The sequence below is a fragment of the Accipiter gentilis genome, chromosome 16, assembly GCF_929443795.1.
Source record: "Accipiter gentilis chromosome 16, bAccGen1.1, whole genome shotgun sequence".
NCBI lineage: Eukaryota > Metazoa > Chordata > Aves > Accipitriformes > Accipitridae > Astur > Astur gentilis.
The window spans coordinates 23,083,815-23,102,628 of NC_064895.1; the positions used below are offsets into that span (position 1 = coordinate 23,083,815).

At 41.0% G+C, this 18,814-nt stretch overlaps 1 protein-coding gene across 3 annotated transcripts in view; it reads right to left on the minus strand.

Moving 5' to 3' along the window:
• ATAD2B (ATPase family AAA domain containing 2B) overlaps positions 1-13,587 on the minus strand; it is an 80,116-nt gene extending 66,529 nt beyond the window's left edge. For 2 of the 3 annotated variants that reach the window (XM_049818432.1, XM_049818430.1), the window contains exon 1: positions 13,108-13,587. In XM_049818432.1, the coding sequence (XP_049674389.1) occupies positions 13,108-13,263 (156 nt within the window). In that variant the 5' untranslated portion in view covers positions 13,264-13,587. Of the gene's footprint in view, positions 1-4,214; positions 4,291-13,107 lie in introns of those variants that run through there. The other variant, XM_049818434.1, reaches the window with a different exon arrangement.
• Positions 13,588-18,814: the final 5,227 nt, after the last annotated feature.

An 18,814-nucleotide genomic window follows, 5' to 3' on the forward strand; every position in this document is an offset into this window, starting at 1 on the left:
TCAGGGAAAGATGTCTATATTAAGATTCGATCTTAGGACTCATTTAACTCTAGTGAAAAAACAAAACTCACACTTTTTTCTTCCTCATTATTTCACTTCTTCAGGAAGTACATCAACGTAATGCAAAATAGTATCTATACTAGGACATCATAATTAGAACTTTAAATTAGATGAAGCAGCATTCGGGATCTAAAACACAGACTTAGTCAAAGTGGTAGCAGAGGTAACTACCACCATTCCTAAACACAAAACACCTGCACCTTGCATAGCACTGTAAAATACATGTGCAGCCACCCAGCTATTTTCCATAACACTCCACAATTACAAAATACCAACTTTTCACAAAATTTTAATAGTGTACATATTCACTTCTGAATACCGTAAAGCATTTGTGAATGTACTTTTTGCTTTAATCAGCCACAGGTTTATTTGTGGACTTAGCGAAATACATCATTGCTAAGTCAATTTTAGTAACTACTTTTTGAAACTACAAGAGCTACCCTGTGCAGGATAGAAGCAGAGTTTCAAGGTAAGCCACAGAACCAGTTTTAAACCGGCTAGGTGAGACAGAGAAAATGAAACTAAGAGAGAGGAACAAACATGTAATGAAGCTTTATGAGGGCTAACATTAAAGCTATTTTGTGAGCAGTTAAATTAGTAATGCATAGGTTTCTATACTCTACCTTTATCCCTTCTCATGCAAAAAATCCTAACTCCTCACAGGTCTCCTATGACCATCTTTCTCTGCATTTCCTCCAGTTCCCTGCCTCTGGTACCAAGTCTCAAAATTAGATAGTATTCCCCATTTGTCCTGTCTCTTTATTGGTCAAAGGCAATACAATGATAGAGTTACTTCTGAGCTATGTGCATGCCAAGTGTTCAGCTGGCAAGTAAAACAAAATATTAGCGATTAACCTGGAGAAAATATCTGCTACTTCAGGCCTTCTTCTGCTACTGAGTTACCAAAATTCACAAAGTTTATAAAAGCTGATTGTCTTTGAGATCAATAATACTGTCAGATGAACAGATACTGGCCAATAGTTTCAAAACCCGGAAAAACAGGCTAACCGTCAATGTAATCATATCAGTGTAGTTGCCTAAGGAATTAGACTAGCAACGAAGGGGTTTACTTAACAGGGGCAATGACTTCTGGTTATTCTTTGTTCAGGATATTATTTTCGGTTGAGCCTCATTTGTCTGCATATTAACTCTACACAGTAACTTAGCAAGTACAAAGCAAGTCTAAATTTTAAGACAGTCAAGCCCAAATGACTAACTGAAGTTAGGACACCTGCTGCAGAAGATGCACTAACATACAAAATGTTTTACCATGAAGTAGTGACAGAGCTACTACAATAAGAAATCACTGAAATTTTAAATATACTAACAAGAATCCAAGCTCCATTTTCCAGTTAACAGATAATCTTAAAAATTCAAGCTCTAGGGAACCCAATCACACCTAGACTGCCATCCAGAACTTTCACCTACCTACAGTAAAATATGGAGATGGAGCTTTCATTACACTCAAGAGATTAGCCAAACTGGGATATGCTAGAACAAGAAAAGAAATTAATTTCAATTTGAGAAGCCTTTACAGAGAGCAGTCTATCCACTGCTTCCTCCCATTTATAGCAAAAGAGGTCTAATGATTCCACTGCACTCAACTTGCTCCCTGAAGTAACTGGGTCTCAAACCATTTATACCTTTAATGATTAAAAATAGTACTTCAGTTTCAACCCAGAAATTTATTACTTAACAGTACACATCATGAAAATGTTATGGGACTAGAAAGAGAAACGTATGATACAAGCATCAAACTTGAAAATTAAGAAATTAATAATGCAACTGCAGAACTGGGAACCAATGCACTGAACTCAAAGCTCCTAATGAAACACTGGCACCATAGCAAATGCACTCACATGCCGAGAGAATGCAGAGAATAAGAATTAATAAAATCTTAAATCATGTCAGAAATTGCCTGAAAGCATATCAAAGCCACAAAGAAAAATCAAGCACCGAAGAATCAAAAAATAAGTTTACTTAGTGTAAGAAAGTACAAAGAAGTAAGCAAAATTTAGCGCAACTGTATTGATCTAACAGAAATGAGACCCCCCAAACTCCAGCTGTGATCCAGAACAACCAGAACCCAGCACAGCTTCTTAGGGAAAGCATACTCACTAATGAGTAAGGAAATAACTGGAGTTAACAGCATACCATACGTGGTCTAGACTGGCAAAACATAGTGTTTATTACCTTTGGATTCAAGAGTAAAATGGAATGTGACAGCTGAATGAATACTGCAAATCAGCTGTTGAGCTAAGATTCAACAGCTAGAGTCTTGCAGAGCTAGTGGGGCAAACTCTGGTAACACACCTTCACTGAAAGCAGTTGAATGATGGTAGTAACAAATATAGAAACAAAATCTAAGTAAATAAAGCAATAAAATAAATATAGCTGCATACTTATCTCTACCTTTTCTCTACTTTGTATGAAAAGGAGAAAGATGGAAAAAAATGTTTATTATAATACACACATTCATGAACAAGCTAGAAAAACAGGGACATACAGTATTACCTTTTAGTCTCTTCCGTATCCATGCCTAAATTTTGAAATACTAATTTGATACTAACAGAGCCTTATCTGTAACATTTAGAGACAAGCCCTTAAGTTTTGAAAGAAAACAAACTATAAATCAATGAATAAAACTGATTTCTTCCTTCTCAATCTATCTTCTTAGGAAGAAAGTTGACTATACCAATATAGTCTTTCAGCATGACTGAAGGACACACATCCGAAGGGAGTCCTCATCAATGAGGGCTTGCCTTCAGGTATATCACAGGGACCAGCTAGCTAAAGTACGAAAGCTGATTAATTTTCAAGTTAAAATACAAAGACTGCTCCCAGCATATTGAAGGGGGGGAGGGTGGGCTTTTTTTGTTTCTTCTGTTTTTTCAAGTTGACTGTCCTGGCCCAGAGAATATTCAAAGAACTCCTCACTACACTGCTGGCCTGAACATCCCAAAATAACCGTAATCCAGCAGTCTTGGTAATACAGGATGAGTGCGAACCATCTCTATCACCATCATCTCCAAGTACCTGAATGCAAGTTCATCGAGTTTTTGAGTAAGGGATGACATAATATTCAAACCACAACCACACCTTGCAATTTCTGAAAAAGACTCCATCTGGTTCTCCACAGGTTCAGCTGTACTAAAACACAGCTATGCAGAGCTTAACATTTGAGTTTTCCACCATGGTCAAACTAGCTCTCCTTGCCATACATTTTCTGGGTCACACCCTTCTTCTGACTAACTCTTTGCCACACCCAGAAAGTTAGCATGATAGCTCACACAACTTTACAAGTCAGACAGCAGAGTTTTCAACCTAGTGTTTTAAACCTTTCAGCACCTATGTTTTTCTCTTTTCTATGATCTCTTCCCATGTCCAAGACATGAAATCAAGACACAATGACATTCAATCTTCAACTGATTGATCCTGTTCCTCCACATTTTGTTAAAAACACAAACTACTTTAATTAGTTTTTATTTTTGCCCCACAGAACAAGCACAAAACACCCTGAAATTTACTTTTGACTTAATAATAATAAACTGAACATTTTCAAGAAATCTGTTTCAGCTACAGGTTTTCAAAAAACTCTACTTTTAACTTTAGTTAATTCTTAGCTTCTGATATTTAAAAGTAACTTTTTCCTCTCCATTTGACTCTCTGAAAAGACAACGACTTCAGACATCTCTCAACCCTATTTTTACTAACTTTGGAGAAACTGAATCCAGGTCCTCCAGTTATTTCTAACATAATTTAAAATGTATCTTGTGAATAACAACACATCTTCTTAGATGTCCCAGAATATTAATAATCTGGTTTAATATTTTAAAAGTGCATGTGAAAAAAACCTGATCTACCCTGATCTACCACTTCATGCAAAGTTCTCATGGAAATGGGCTGTCCATTAAAAGAAATAAAATACATACTCAGGGATATTTAATGCATTTAATAAACATTTTTATCCCAATGGTATAAAAAGATAAAAGTTGTCTTTCCAAAATAAAACTTGTATTCATGAAAAAACGTGATTGTGTCCCCAGTGTACCAATTAGTTAAGCTGATCACTTATCTTTGCCCTCAGATAACTATTCAGTTAACAAATAACTTGCTTTTTCTGCATTTAAACTATAATGTCATTTCAAACATACCAATAAAATACACCAAAAAACCTCTCTATCTGTCTGTCCAGTGATTCTGGATAAGCCACTTGCTCCCCTGTGTATCAGTTTCTGCAAAAGTAAAAAATATGGATTAAAACATTAACTTCTACAAATTTATCACATTAAAGATCTACTTTAAAATCTATTGATGAAAGTTAGGAAAGAGCTAGGTATCCTTCCTAATGCGTTTTGGGCCTAGGCATACTAAGCAATTAAAAAAATCAAAAGGCTTCACAATCTCTTTGAGATATTTTTAGTTTTGCTCATATTCTAGTAACTAGATCAAACAAATTTTCTACCATGACCGCAATAATGTCATCTGACCAGAATCTAGTAAATCCCTTCAAATAGTATTTCAATTTTCTTAAGTTCACCACTTTGCTCTATAGCATCTTCACCAAAAGGAAAAAAAAAAAAAAAAAAAGACTGAAACTGTCCTTATGCTTAGTACAAATTTTCAGTACCTGAAATGCTCTCATCAGTGTGCTCAAACTAGGGACCACACCTTGCCTTACGCCTCTGCACTACATCCTGATTTCAGAATGACACATTGCACTCTCTCCAGCACCAACACATCCTCACAAACTCCTCTCCCCTCCCCATCCCAACCCACATTTTCCTGGCAAATGCCCTTAGCTCCTCTTCTATGGGAGGACTGACTACCTGCTTGGTGGGAAGAGGTAAGACCTGATACACTTGTCTGGGGGAAGAAGGTAACATGACTCAACTCCAGGTCGCAGCATATTACAGCAGACTGTATTAATGTCAGTACACTGTGTACTGCTGCATGCTAAACATCTATCTTTGTGTCCTGAAAATCCAGTGTAAGTATATTGCCTGTGCCTTTGAATGACAAGAAGCTGGGAAAAACTGTATTTCGATTAAAGCACATTAACTACCTTACTAAGGACTTCACGTTTCATTAAGGACCTCGTGTGTTAACCTTACTGATAGCTCAAAATGGAACAGAGTTGGCTTAAAAGAATCCTCTGGGGTTGTTGTTTTTTTCAATAAACTATGCTTACATCAATAATAGCCATTAAGAATATAAAGAGCACCAACATCTAGACTTTTTCAGAAGAATAAATTCTTCCCAACTCATTCAGGTAAAAAAAAAAACATATTTTTTTTCATGAGAAGATCTGCTTCATTTTTTCAATAGATTCCCATTTTATTTCCTGGAACTCTTCAATTCTAGAATACAGGTTATTTAATAAATGTGAAAGCTTTTTACAAGTGAAAAATAGAAACAGCTACCTACAACACTTTTTATTGTGTATTTTCACAATTGCAACCATTCCCCCTATCTAGAAGAGAAAAAGACACCTCTTCATATCCACGTTGAGTGCCTTTCAATGGCTTTTGAGCTGACATCCAAAAAACTCTTTCAATCTATGGGCTACTTGTAGGTTCATGAAAGAAAGAGAGAGTGACCTACAAAGCAGCCTCTGTCAAACTATGACAGAGCCTGTAAGTAGCAAGCTGAGGTTTGTCCTCCACCCATCATCATTTCCCTGCTCTGAGCATTTCCACCATGAGTGTTCCTCTCCCCTCCTTTGTGCCTGTACTAAAATTAAGGTGACATTGTGCATTTTCAGCTGACAATCAGATCAGAGGGATGAGGGGAGGCAAGGGAAAGCAGGAGGAGGTGGGGAAGAGGGGTAGTTTCAGCTGGACCAGTAACCTGATCCTGATTCAGCTGATCAAATGGCCAGGTAAGCATTAATATTGGCAAGTCTATTCGTTTTCAGAACTGCAGAGTTAACAGTTCACAGCAAATGTGAAATCACACACCTTCAGAAGAGCAAGTCTACTGAGAAGAGGTCTCTATCTGTTGTATGGGGGTCCACACCTCACTCAGAAGTTTTTCTAGAAGATCCACATGTTGGAAATTTTTAAAACCACTGATCTCCCTAATTTAACACTGAAGGAATACTAAAAGCAAGACATTTTTAGTCAGAACCATATTAACCATTTCCATGAGTTTCTAGATTCTGTTAATGAAGACTTTTAAAGCAAAAATTATATTTATGTAAACATTCAAGAATGATTTTAATTCAGAAGTAGAAAAAATGAAAACATTCAAAGAAAACCTTTTTTCCTACCCTTAGTCCTCAAAAATCCATCTTGTTTCTGCTGAACAACCCCACCCCAAAGGAAGTCTGGAGGACATGGCCTCCTTTTAGTACTACTAAAAACCTAAATAAAGAAGCAGAATGATCTGAATGAGGATAGCAAGTAAGAGAACAGAGAGAACCCCTGGACCAGAGGGTTCCCCAAAGTTTGGACATGACCAGGTACTTGACTCAGTAAACTAAGGAAGAATGTGTCTGTAGCAGGTGAAGATACAGGAAGGTGGCCTTCTGTGTGGAAAAAAATGTGGGATTAAACACACTTCTGTATCTCTAGCTACAATGCACTTGAAGACGGTATTTCAAAAGAAAAAAATAAAAATCATGTAAAATTGTAATACGAAATCTAAAGATTAATGTATTAAAGTTTAAATCATAATAAAAACAACATTCAAGATCTGAAAGATAAACTAGATAAATAATAGAAGGTAGTTATTAAAGTATTTGGAATGAGGGATTGCTGAAACAAGGCAACAAATTTCAATGCAAGTAATCTCTTCCACATGTACAGAAAGAACAGCTTCTTCATTTCAGGTTATTTAAATAGCTCAGCCCAACTACTTATCCATTTAAAATGAAGCAACTGACTGGAGGTTGGAGAAAAGCAAAAAGCCCATTTCCCAAATTATGAAAACACCCAAACTGAAGCATCTGCTCCTAGTGCAGCTGGACACAAACTTTCCACCAAAGCTTTACATTAGTTAGGTTATTAAGATACACTACTAGAAGCATAAAGATAAAACCACAAAATTCAGAACAGGTTACAAAAACTATGGAACTTGGACAAGCTTGTAAATTCTATATTTCTGGTAGGAGTAGTAAAGCTACCTCCTTTATATCTAATTCAACTGGAGTTGAAGCTATTATAGCATACACATACCTGGCAGTGCAAAATGAAAAAGGTTACAGAAGGGAAGACATTAATCTTAAAACTAGTTAAAAAGTGGCCTGGTTTAATAGCTACCAAGCAAGAAGAAATTAAATTTATTCGGGAAAAGAGTCCAAGCAAGTATAAATGTAAACTAACACTTGAACAATTTAAAGCAAAATTAATGGTTAAAATAAACCATGAAAATCCCATCAAAGGTAATAAAGACAATATTTCAAGAGTAAGCTCAGAGATGGAAAAATTGTTTAGAAAGAGCCACAAAGCATGAAGAGTAAAAAAAAAAAAAAGACAGGATGAAAAAGACTGGAAAAATGTCAGCTCCCTTTGCAATAAGCAGGTTCATGCGTGGTATTACCCCCACACAAAGCAATACATTAGAACTAAAACATCTAATAAACAATCAGCAACCTTTAAAATAGTCACAGCTACAAAATAAGAGCAGCGGAAGTTTCAGCTCACTGGTGCCTACTTGCTGGATGCTTTGGTTTGAGAAGGGTTTTATAAAATTTTACACAGAAATCGTTTAAAGCATCATTAGTTTGGAATGCAAATTCTTCCACAGTATAGCAAATACTCAACAATTTAGGGCAGGATGTGCAAAACTGTACCACATCCAACTGAAACTGCAGGGGGATGGAGGTGATCAGAATGTAATTACCTGAGCTAATTATCTTGCATAACCCCAAGCTGTATGCCACTCTTGCAAAATTGTCATGGGATCTCTCACGGCAATGGGTTAAGCCTCCTGCTTTAAGTTTAAACTGAGAGACAGTAGTTGCAGAAGCAGCTTTTATTAATATTACTTTGGGAAAAGCCCAGTATTCAGAGGAAGCCATGCAGCACACCAAACATCAACACCATTTCCTGAGTATTCTTTGGAGGTCTTATTCACTCACTGGATTAGTCCTTAGATTGCTTCCTTTTAAGGCCCTGTAACAGTGTGACTGCAAAGATAGCCAGCTTCAAACAGGATGCACTACTGCCTCCCAAACCAAACCGTGTACACTTTGGAGGTGTCCTGACTTCTGACGGTGGCCCAGGCTGATTTGGCTAGATACACAGGGAGAATTCAAACTCAGGACACCCCTATGGAAACATGGAAGGATTACAAACGCTGACTGTATGGTATTTTGACAGAAATTTGGACGTAGATGGCTTCCAACAATTGCTCAATTTCCCACTGTTCACAGATGTATTAATACCAGCTACCAAGGAACAGACTGCACGATTCGGTTTAGATCACTGATTGCCTCCTGCTAAGTCCCAAAAGAGCAGCAGACCACTAAACCAGAAAGAACTCAACATTTTATTACACACTGAAAAGATGAGCTTTCTTGGGAATCTTCCTTTAAATGAAATTGTTTGGAATAACTTCACAAGGCTCTATACTTCAGGATGTATTTCAAAGAACTGTAAAAGCATTAGCCTCAGCACCTCTATTGATGTTACTGTAAACTCGAACAATAAGACAATGCAGTTCTTTAAAAACATAGATATTTGAAAGGAGCTTTTTTTCCCCTGAAGCTTTACAGCAAGTGTAATTTTTCCAGCACAAGGAGGAAACTAACTTTTTCTACAGATTTATTCTAAACTGCAGAACATCCAGAACACTGCAAAACACTTCATAAAGACGACAAAGAAAATATGCTAATCTGAATCAGGCTCTTTCATAAGGAAATTTTAATTTTTAGAAAGCTCTAAAGGGTATGTTTAAAGCTAGTGTTTTAAGAGAAATAACAAATTTTTTTAAAGTTCATTTGCTATGTTTTCAATAGCTGACCGTTAAAGGCTTTTCAAGGAGTAAAACGTAGCAATAAGCTTATGCTGTAATAGCTGCATTGTCACCCAGAAATCAGAAAAAAATATTGTTACAGACTGAGAAATTACAGTAAGAGACACTGAGATATATGGGTATTACAGAGCACAAAAACGCTGCTTAGCTTCATACCTTCCCACACTACAGCACTCAATGTCAATCCTCAAGTCCGTGTTTGCTCCTATTAGCAATTAAGTACAATGGAGAGCTCTAGGTTGCCACCGAGTAAGTTGAACGATGTTGGCAGTACTACTTTTAGCTAGGATCGCGTGTTACAATTATCACAGTGCCCTCAAGTAGCTCTTAAGGCACTGCTAATGCTTTCTTGGCTAATTAAATTAAGCTAATCTTGTATACATTTCTAAAATGTCTAAGTAATACACTGACATGATTTAAGAGTGTTTACTTCACAATAAATTCATTAGTTTTCTTGATCGACGTTTTTGATGTGTTTTGAGATGACTGAGAAAAATCATTTCAATTGCCAGATAAGTGTTACCAACAATCACAACTCAATATCTGAAAACATCAGACATTAGTAAATCTTGAGCACAAATTTAACCAGTTATGGTCACAGTATCCTCAATTCTTTCATAGTGTAAATGAAGTCCACTGGATTTATAAGCTTTGTGTTACAATTCTATGTTTCTGGAAACTTTGGAAGATTTTGATGCACTTTTCTTGTCAGAATGCTTTATGTAATATAAAGCCGTAACACTTCCCAAGTTTTAATGCCAGAAAGAAAAAAATACATGTAATTTATATAAAGATAGAATATGATTTTATGTAGAGATAGCTTTAATTTCTATTAAATAGTGTGTAAATCGATCCTGGAAACAGGATGAAAACATAGCCCAGTTTTTCCTCTCCATACCCTCTCTGCTATGACATCATTTCAGAGAATAAACTTCTTGGCTCTTTGATCCATTTAGTGAGGGATTTTGTTCATTTTAATCTGGCTTCTGGTCAGTGGACACACATGTATTCATCTCAGTCTCTGAATGCATGATCACAAGTCAATAATTCAAAACCATTTAAAGGACTGAAATCATTGCTTTCTCTAAGATGAACAAGTACTAGAGAGGGAATATAGAGAATAAGATAAAGGCATTTAAGACTATTACAGCCTATTTCCACGGAATATGTGTTGCCTCCAGATTCAGATCAAACAAAAATGGACACTATTAATATGTAACTCAACATAATATTGAACCCCAAGACTCAAAACTTAACCCAAGTTCTTGGGAGAAGAGGCATTCAAGCCTATAATTGTAAATGTATGCAAAATAACCACTATGTATACCAGAAAAAGCCGAGAGGAAAAAAGAAGAGGGAAAAAGAAAATAGATATAAAAGGTGGAAGGCAACTCCTAGCCCCTCATCTGGTCTAATCAACTTCTTACAGGATGCCATTAGATTACTAACTCAGTTTTTATTGCTAATAAGGAACAAATAGATGATCTTTTAAAATACATTCTGAAAGGTAATTACAAGCCTTGCCACTGAAGAGCATTTCTCTGGGAGTGCAAATCAGAACCTCCATGGAAGAAAATTAAGTCACATAGTGCAAATAAGAAGTATACGATCTCTGCCCAAGCTCCAAACTCTAAGTGCCCGTTAACCTGATTAACTGCTGGTAGTAAGGCTGGTTTCCTGATGTGACACCTGAAAGATTTCAAAAGGACACGCTGTTCCAGTCAACTTAAAAAAATAAAAAATACATACAACTGCGTGAAAACGATCCTAGTACACTTCGCAGAAAACACAACCTCACTATCTGTCTCCCAACAGTCACTTCCAAAAGCAAAGGCTTTGTCTTCCTACTGCTATACTTATTCAGGTTCTAATAACTGAAATCCTCCTCTGGCACTACTTCAAGAAGATTCAGGAGCTCAGAAAGACACTGTATCGCTAACAAATACTTACATCTGAAGAATAAAAACAGTTGTACAAAGACAACTTTAAAATACGGTGGGATATATACATATATATCACAAAATTCACTGGCAGAAAGAGGAAAAAAAACCCACACACACAATAAACAACTCTTCCTGGATAACTTCTGCTCATCTTTGGCAATTACATCTTAAAAAAAAAAAAAAAAACTACCACCTCAAACACATGAGATTTGTTGTGACGTGAAACAAGTCCATTCCCATACACCAAAACATACACTTAACTTTAGAAGAAATGCTTTTTTAGAAGTGTAGGCAAAATCCTGGGATGTATTTACCGATTTTATGACAATATTTTTCACAATCTCCTTTCCTTACACCACAACAATAAAACAATTTAAAAATTTTAATGATTTGTAGTGTAAAAATACTATTCATGGATGAAAAATATTTGGAAAGCAGCCCAGCCTGGTTTTTTTAGCAGCAGTAAACTCCCTGCAAAGTAAGCCAGTAAGGGTTACACAAACTTTGCCTCAACAAACCACAAGACCCACAATATGAATAAATACAAACTGCATACTAGAACAGGCAGAACGGCTTTTTACAGCTATGGTGCTGCATCTCCATGAGTCTAATGAAATTAAACAAGGAAGCAATAGGGGACAACGAAGAAAAGTTAAGACGGGGGGAAGGGAAGAACTCTGAAGCATGAAAGAACTGAAAGAGAAGCACAGAAGATACAGAACACCTAGTCGGTGATTTTTTTTTCTTTTTTTTTTTTCCTTCTCCCCCCTCCCCCCCCCCCAGTATTTTAAAACTAGAAGGATGGGGGACGAAAGGTTTTCGGACAATTCCAGGTGTCAATCTTCTGATCTGGCTCTGCCTGCTACTGCTGTTTTTCTACTTGTCTGATTAACTTCCTCCTTAGCAGAGGCTGGGACACGGTCAGTTGGTGCATGACTGTCAAAATGCTTTGACCCTTAATTTCACTTCCATATTTACACCGCTTTTAAAATATGTATGCAGATCAGGCAACTATAACCACTAGTTTAAATCTTCAAAGCTAGGCATGAAGTTCAATCAAGGAAAAAAAGAGCCCTGCCTATAATTAAAAAAATGCAGTCGTCGACAACAAATCTGTTCAAAGACAACAAGGAAAAAAGGGACTCCCGAATTCTTCCTTCCAATTAGAATTGACCAAATGTTAATTTTCCGAATCAGGCTGTAGAATTCACTTGTCATTAGACCGTACAACCAAAGCTACTACAGTAAGCCACGTCGGGAAAGCGCTCAACTAAAACCTGACGGCAGAATTACACCCTCCCCGCTGAGGGGGGTGTCACAAAAACGGGGGACCTTTCTTCAAACACCACGCTTTCTCCCGTCGAAGCCGCCGCGAACACCCGCTCCAGCCGAACTGAGGGCATTCAGGGAAAACGGGGGAATAAAAAAATAATTAAAAAAAAAAAAAACAACCCCACAAAAAAGACCCGGGGAACGAGGATTGCGAAGTTGCCGCGGGCGCAGCTCCCAACTTTTGTCTGGCAGCCGGCGCAGCGCCGGGCGCGGCCGCAGGGGGAGCCCCTCGCCGCCGCCGGACCCCCGCCTGCCGCCGCCGTCGCCGGCCCTGCCTGCCCCAGCCCGGCGCAGACACCGGCAGCGGGCAGCAGCAGGGCAACAACTTCGCCTCCCGCGTCCCCGGCCGCCCCTCAGACGCCCCCGCCCCCCCCAGCCCCTGTCAGCGGCCCGCGCCTCTCGCCGCCCCGGCGGAGACCGCCCTCGCCCCGCCGAGCAGGGAACCCAGTCGGGACGCGGCGGGCGGCTCTCCGCAGCCGCCCCCCACCTCCCCCCCACCGCGTCTCCCCGGGCTCCCCGCCGGCCCCGCGGTCCCCCTCCTCACCCCGGGCTCCCCACCGGCTCCGCCGTCCCTCCTCCTCCTTCCCTCAAGCCGACAGCCGTCTCGGCACCAACCGCCCCCCCCACCCTTCCACAGCACCCGTACCCGCGGCCCCCCCCCCCCCCCCCCTCGGCAGCAGCGGCGCTGTCCCCAGCGACTCTCCGGCCGAGGCCCTCACCGCTGCCCCCACACACACAGACACACACCCCCGCCGCCTCCCTCCCCGTCCCCCGCGAACCCCCCGTTCCTCACCCGCGCTGCCGCCGTCTCTTCCAGCCCGGCCGCATCTGCCTTGGTGCCCCTTTTGGAAGAGCGGGTCCGGGACGAGATGAAATGGCTGCCGGCTCCGGCCGCAGCGGCCGCCGCTTTGCCCAGGGGGCGCAAGGAGCTCTTCCTAGTGTTCACCATGGCCCCGGGGAGGGGGGACACGGGGGGCCGCCGCCGCCGCCGCCGCTGCCGCTGCCGCCGGCGCGGAGGGAGGAGGGAGGGCGGACAGGCGGGGGCTCGGGTAGGGAGGGGAAGGGGAGGGAGAGGGGGAAGGGGGGAAGGGGGAGGAAGGCGGGGGGGGGAAAGTCCTCTGGGGAAGCCGGTCCGCCGGGCAGAGCCACAGACGGAGCCGCGCCGGCTCCTCCCGTCGCTGCTGCCGCCGCCTCCTCGGCTCAGTCTCGCACTAACTGGCCGCCATTACTGTCCCTTCTCCCTTTCTCTCCTCGGTGCGCGGCGAGGCGGTCGGTTGCCGCCAGGGGGCGTTGCGGCGCCGCCGCCGCCGCGCGCAGGCCGAGGCGGCCCCCGCCGCGTACGTTCTAGCACGGCGCCGGCGCGCTCTATGGGCCTGGCGCTCGCCGCCGGGGGGGGTACGGGGGAGGGCGGGGGGGGGGGGGGGGGGGGGAGATGGCGACCGGCGGCCCCCGGCGGGGTCCCGCGGGAGCGGAGCGGCGGCGGGGTGCCCGGCTGCGGTCCCCCGCCGTACCCGCGGGAGGAGACGGCCGGGGGCGCCCGGCGCGAGCGGAGGGACGGCGACTGCCGGCTTCGCAGCAGGCGGGGCGGTTTCCAGGGGAGCCGGGGCGGGGGGCGCGCTGTCCTGTCAGGCTGAGGGGAGCGGCGGCACCGGCCCCGGCCCCGGCCCCGCGGCGGGGTCCCAGCGGCCGCTGAGGCGCAGGGCCCGGGCCGTGGCCGGCCCGAAGCCTTGTCATGAGCTGGCGAGCCGCTGGACGGGACGGGCCTGGCCCGGCGTAACCCGCCGGGGCGGTGGAGCCGCCGCCGCCGCCGCCGCCTCCGTTCGGGAGGCTTGAGCCGGGGGACGAGGGTGCGCTTCGGTGAGGAGTTCAAGGGCAGCGACGAAGCGGCTGCCCCGGTTTGCAGGGGGTGAAAGGCAGCACCGCTTACAGCCGAAATGGGGTGCTGTGCCCCGGGACCCGGGGGACTGGAGCCTGCCGGCTCTGCCGGCCCGGGTGGGCTCTCTGCGGTCCCCGACATGACAGCTTAGGCGAACAGATCCTCCAGGGATAGGATCTCCACCATTTTCCGTGGAAAACTATTTCACAGCCTGGTGAGTCTCACTATTGAGGAATGCTCTTGATAGCCGGGCCATCAGGAATGCGCCCTTGCTTCGCCTGCCGTACAGGTCACGGATGACATCTGTATTTTGCCCGGTAGCCTCAACCTGCGTTCGATGTTCATTGCTCAGCCGCTGGAAAGCTTATTTTTCTCTTCCTCCCTCCTCTTATCACAGATCCAATAAACGCATTTTAGAGGGAAGAAGAATAGTGTGTATTGCAGTACATTGGACGCCTAAATGCGTTTCAGACTATTCACAAACTATAATCCAATCCCTTCTCGCTGATGTGCGGTAAGAATCGCTTCTCTCATCACAACTTGTTGCCCTTCATTAAACTTATTACAGTGCCTGCAAGCACTGGGGGCTTATGAGCCCCAAAACCAAAATCTTTGTAAAAAAAAAAAAAATGTAGCCAAGTAATACAAGCACGGAGCTGTAGGTGAGAGAGTCTCAACCTTTTAATTTTCACACTCACTTGTTTGGCACCGCTAGGCAAGTTATTTCAGTGCTTTCTGCTTCTTTAACAAAAAAGAATAGTATAATAAAATTACCAGTCACGTGGCTCAGGCTGTTAGGCTGAAGCAAGCTTTATCAAAGTATTTTTATTGTTTAAAGATGGAAAGTGCAGGAACGTTTTAGTAAAGAACAATAAATGTAAAAACTATTATTCCCCTTTACCTGTGTACTCCCACATCTTTCTTTTCAAGATTAAAGCCTGAAAAAGTATGGTAGAGCATTCACTTGAAAATATAAAATATGCAACAATGACATTAGAATATATAATAAGAAAATGGGCTATTTAGATTTCCAAGCAAAAATTTCCTTACTGTGAACAGAGACAGATTTTTGTTTTTATGAGATACTCAAAAATACGGTGTGTTTCAAAGTAGAAACTATGGTGTTTTTCTCATCTGACATTCTCTATTTGGAGCTTTTAACCTGTATTAGCAACAGGACTTCATCTCCTGTTCTAGAATCTGCAGGGTCTTTCAAAAGTATAGTTGTTCCGCTCCATGAGATGTAGTTTCCTAATGTTTCATATCCTTTGTTTCTTCATTTATTTGTTTAAAGCTTGTGAAAGGATGTAGCCATTTCATACACTTGTAGGCTAAAGGAGTATTTTAATTAAAAACCTATGACGTTTTTTGAAAATGGTATTTGGAAATCACTTCCTTTTATCCATCGAAAGTAGGAATAGAAGGAAACTGCAGGAGACTGTCCCTTACCAAAAACATTGTGGGAATGAGCCAGGGGATATGTTTGTTAAGAGTTAGTGTCACAATTATATGATGACAAATAATGTACTTTTCCATTTCTGTCCTGTACTACTGATAGGCCATGTAACTCAGATACGGTGTCCAAATTCTGTTGGTCTGAAAATGAAAAATAGTATGTTGATCTTCTTCAAGCTTTTGTATGCATCATAAAAATATCATCCCCATTTTGGGAAAACCAACAGATCAATCTGTGGCCCAAAAAAGGGCCCAGACTGCAGCAGTTATAGTGAATGTCATAACTCAGGATTGCAATGCATTGGCAGGACTGTTTGGGGAAGCTTGCATAACATCTGTTTGCAACATGCCTGATTCAAACCAGCACTCCTCCTCTCATGAACACTGATGACTTTTAAAAAGTGAAATAAACTTGGTCGTTATGCAAGCAAATTGATTTTCCTGGGTGCCTGTCCAGATCCGCTTGAAGCAACAGAAAACCCACCACTTAAAAGCTTTTTATTTTATATTTACTAAATATTTTACCATAGTCGTATCCTTTTCTCTTCTGTTTTTTGGGTTTTTTTAGTGTTCTGATCTCATTCCTGTGAGCCATACTCAAGTGAGTACTCTTTATGACGCCAGAGGGACTACTCCTGTAGAGGGATTGATGTAGTTAAAAATCCCTGCTCACTGCTTTGAACATTTTTAGTGCTTTATTCTCATTATGTTAGCATAGTTGGGAACATGTAAAGACATGCTTCTTTTTGGATGTTTACCCCCTAGATTGTTTTTCACAGATGGTTTTATTTTCAGGTTTCTTAGTTGTCTTGTTCCTCTTACAAGGTGTGGCTAGTTATTTTGACTCAAGCAGCTTACGGCTTTATAGCTTCTATGTGAGCTCCATCGCCATTTTTAGTACTGACAATATAAATTAATAAGCCATAAATTACAAAGTTTGCGTGTTAGTTTGCTTTGGAATTTTTGTTTGTAATACAGAGAACTCGTTAACATAGGATTAATACTGTATATCACACATACTGAGAGATAGAAATGCGGTTTAACAATGAAAGAATTACTGTAGAAATGGATTTAGAGTAATTTCACTAATCCAATTTTTTGTATCTGTTGTTTCGAGTGTCATATGAAGACAGAACAGAATTAAAAACCTATTTTGACCCCTTCAGCACTCTGTATGCAAGAAAAGCTTTGTGAAAAAAAACAATGTAAGAACTCTTGAGCTAGCAAAAGACAAAAGACAATGAAGAAAGGAAAGGGAGAAGGATTGGAGCCACACTCCACAAGTATTATGTAAAAATTTTGTAGAGCTCATTCCCAGTAAGATTCAATTTCATGATTTGTAGTTTGGTCTTACAGACAGATGTCTGCATGCTTCTCAAAATAAAAGCCATTGGGAAGGACTGTATTTCAAATGGAACCAATTCATAACAAATGCTGAAGCTTACAACAGTGTTTGACGTCCTTTTATCTCCAGTTGTTTGGAAAAGAAGATATCTGAAACATGTATTCAGAAGAAGCCACAACATCTGCTGTGGCAGGTACACCACCGGGAAATTGGAAAAACATGAAAAAGTACTTGAGCAAAAGAATCCCCTTCCATTAAACCAGACTTGGGGAATGAAATCTTATTGGGACTTAGCGATGCAAAAAAGACATTAAAAAATGACCCAGAATTTAAAGCCTTGTTTGCTCCATGAGTACTATTTAATGGCACAAGAAATATTTGGAGATGGAAGATTTTGTTGTCACCTGTCCCTATTTTACAAGGAAATCAGGAACGGGTTACAACAAAAGAAAAAGTCTTTCATCCCTTATTCAGAACTTTTGTAGACAGTTTCAGCCCAGTAAGGACCAGAGGGCTCTATTCAGTGAGTTACCATTTGCTTCAATCATGGGCAATTTACTAGATACTACTTTGCAGTATCTCTGAATAGCTGTAACATTTCAAAGAATGGAAATCAAATCATCTTTTCAGGACTCTATTTATAAGCTCTTGTGTGCTCCTCTCTGTCATGCTGTCAGCTTATCTTGGTTTTGGTTGAATCTCAAAATAAAAAAGATTCACAAGAGATCTTGCTTTTGTAAACCTGCCCTAAGTCCTTTCCTGAGGGGATGTTAGGAACTTAAGATCGTGTGGTTTCTCCTTTGAGAGTTGTCCATTATGAAGATACGCCCATGGGATATAAGTTTGGAAACATCAAACAAGCAGTGTCCAGTAGTTGAACTTGAACGCATAAGGTGATACAGTCACTCCACATTGCAAGAATTTTGCAATGTTATGAAAGATGGCTTATTATTTGAGGACTACCATTATCATTTTAAAATGTATAATAATTATGTTTTAGAATTAAATAGTTAATGTTCAATCCCGTTATCAGCACAGCTATCTGAAGATTGTTTTCCACACTGCAACAGATAACATCAGTGCAACTTGAAGTGGGATCAGAGAGTAGATTTCTTAGCTGACATTAAATGGGAGTGGTAAGACATACCTTGTAATATTTCAAAATTATCTTCCCATCACATCTAGCCATTAGCTTCCATAACATTTTTCCCGTTCAGCTGAGGTTACAGTAGATAGTTTTTCTAATACTAATAATTGTGTAAAACTCACAGGTTGCTGATATTGCAAGCCAGGAATCTGCAGGGTCTGTTTTTCACTATCATTCAGGCTGTAAATTGCTTCCATCTTGGACAAAAGTGGCAAATCATCTCACTTTGGTGTTTATGATCATTAATCACATGAAAGTAGTACCGCCAGCCTGTTACTATGCTGGGTGATGTATAGCTTTGTAGTAAAAAACAGACTCTGTCCTAAAATGCTTACAATAAAAACAGGCATTTATTAACACATTTGTAGATAAGCTTTAGGAGCATACGAATGCAGAATGGCTTGATTAAGGTCACATGGAAAGTCCATCAGAAACATTATTTGCTCATAAATCTCCCTAGTCCTCACACACAATCTTAGCTTTAGAAGTATGTTTTCTTGTTACAGATCCAAGAACGATCTCATAAACTACACTACCATATCATCATTGTAATTTCACTTGAGCGTCAGTGAGAATTCACATCATATGTTATTTCCAAATGTGTGTTATCTGGTACAAACAGTTGCTCAGGCTGTCTTGAATTTGCATGGCTTTATGCATTCCATGCTACTTTTAAA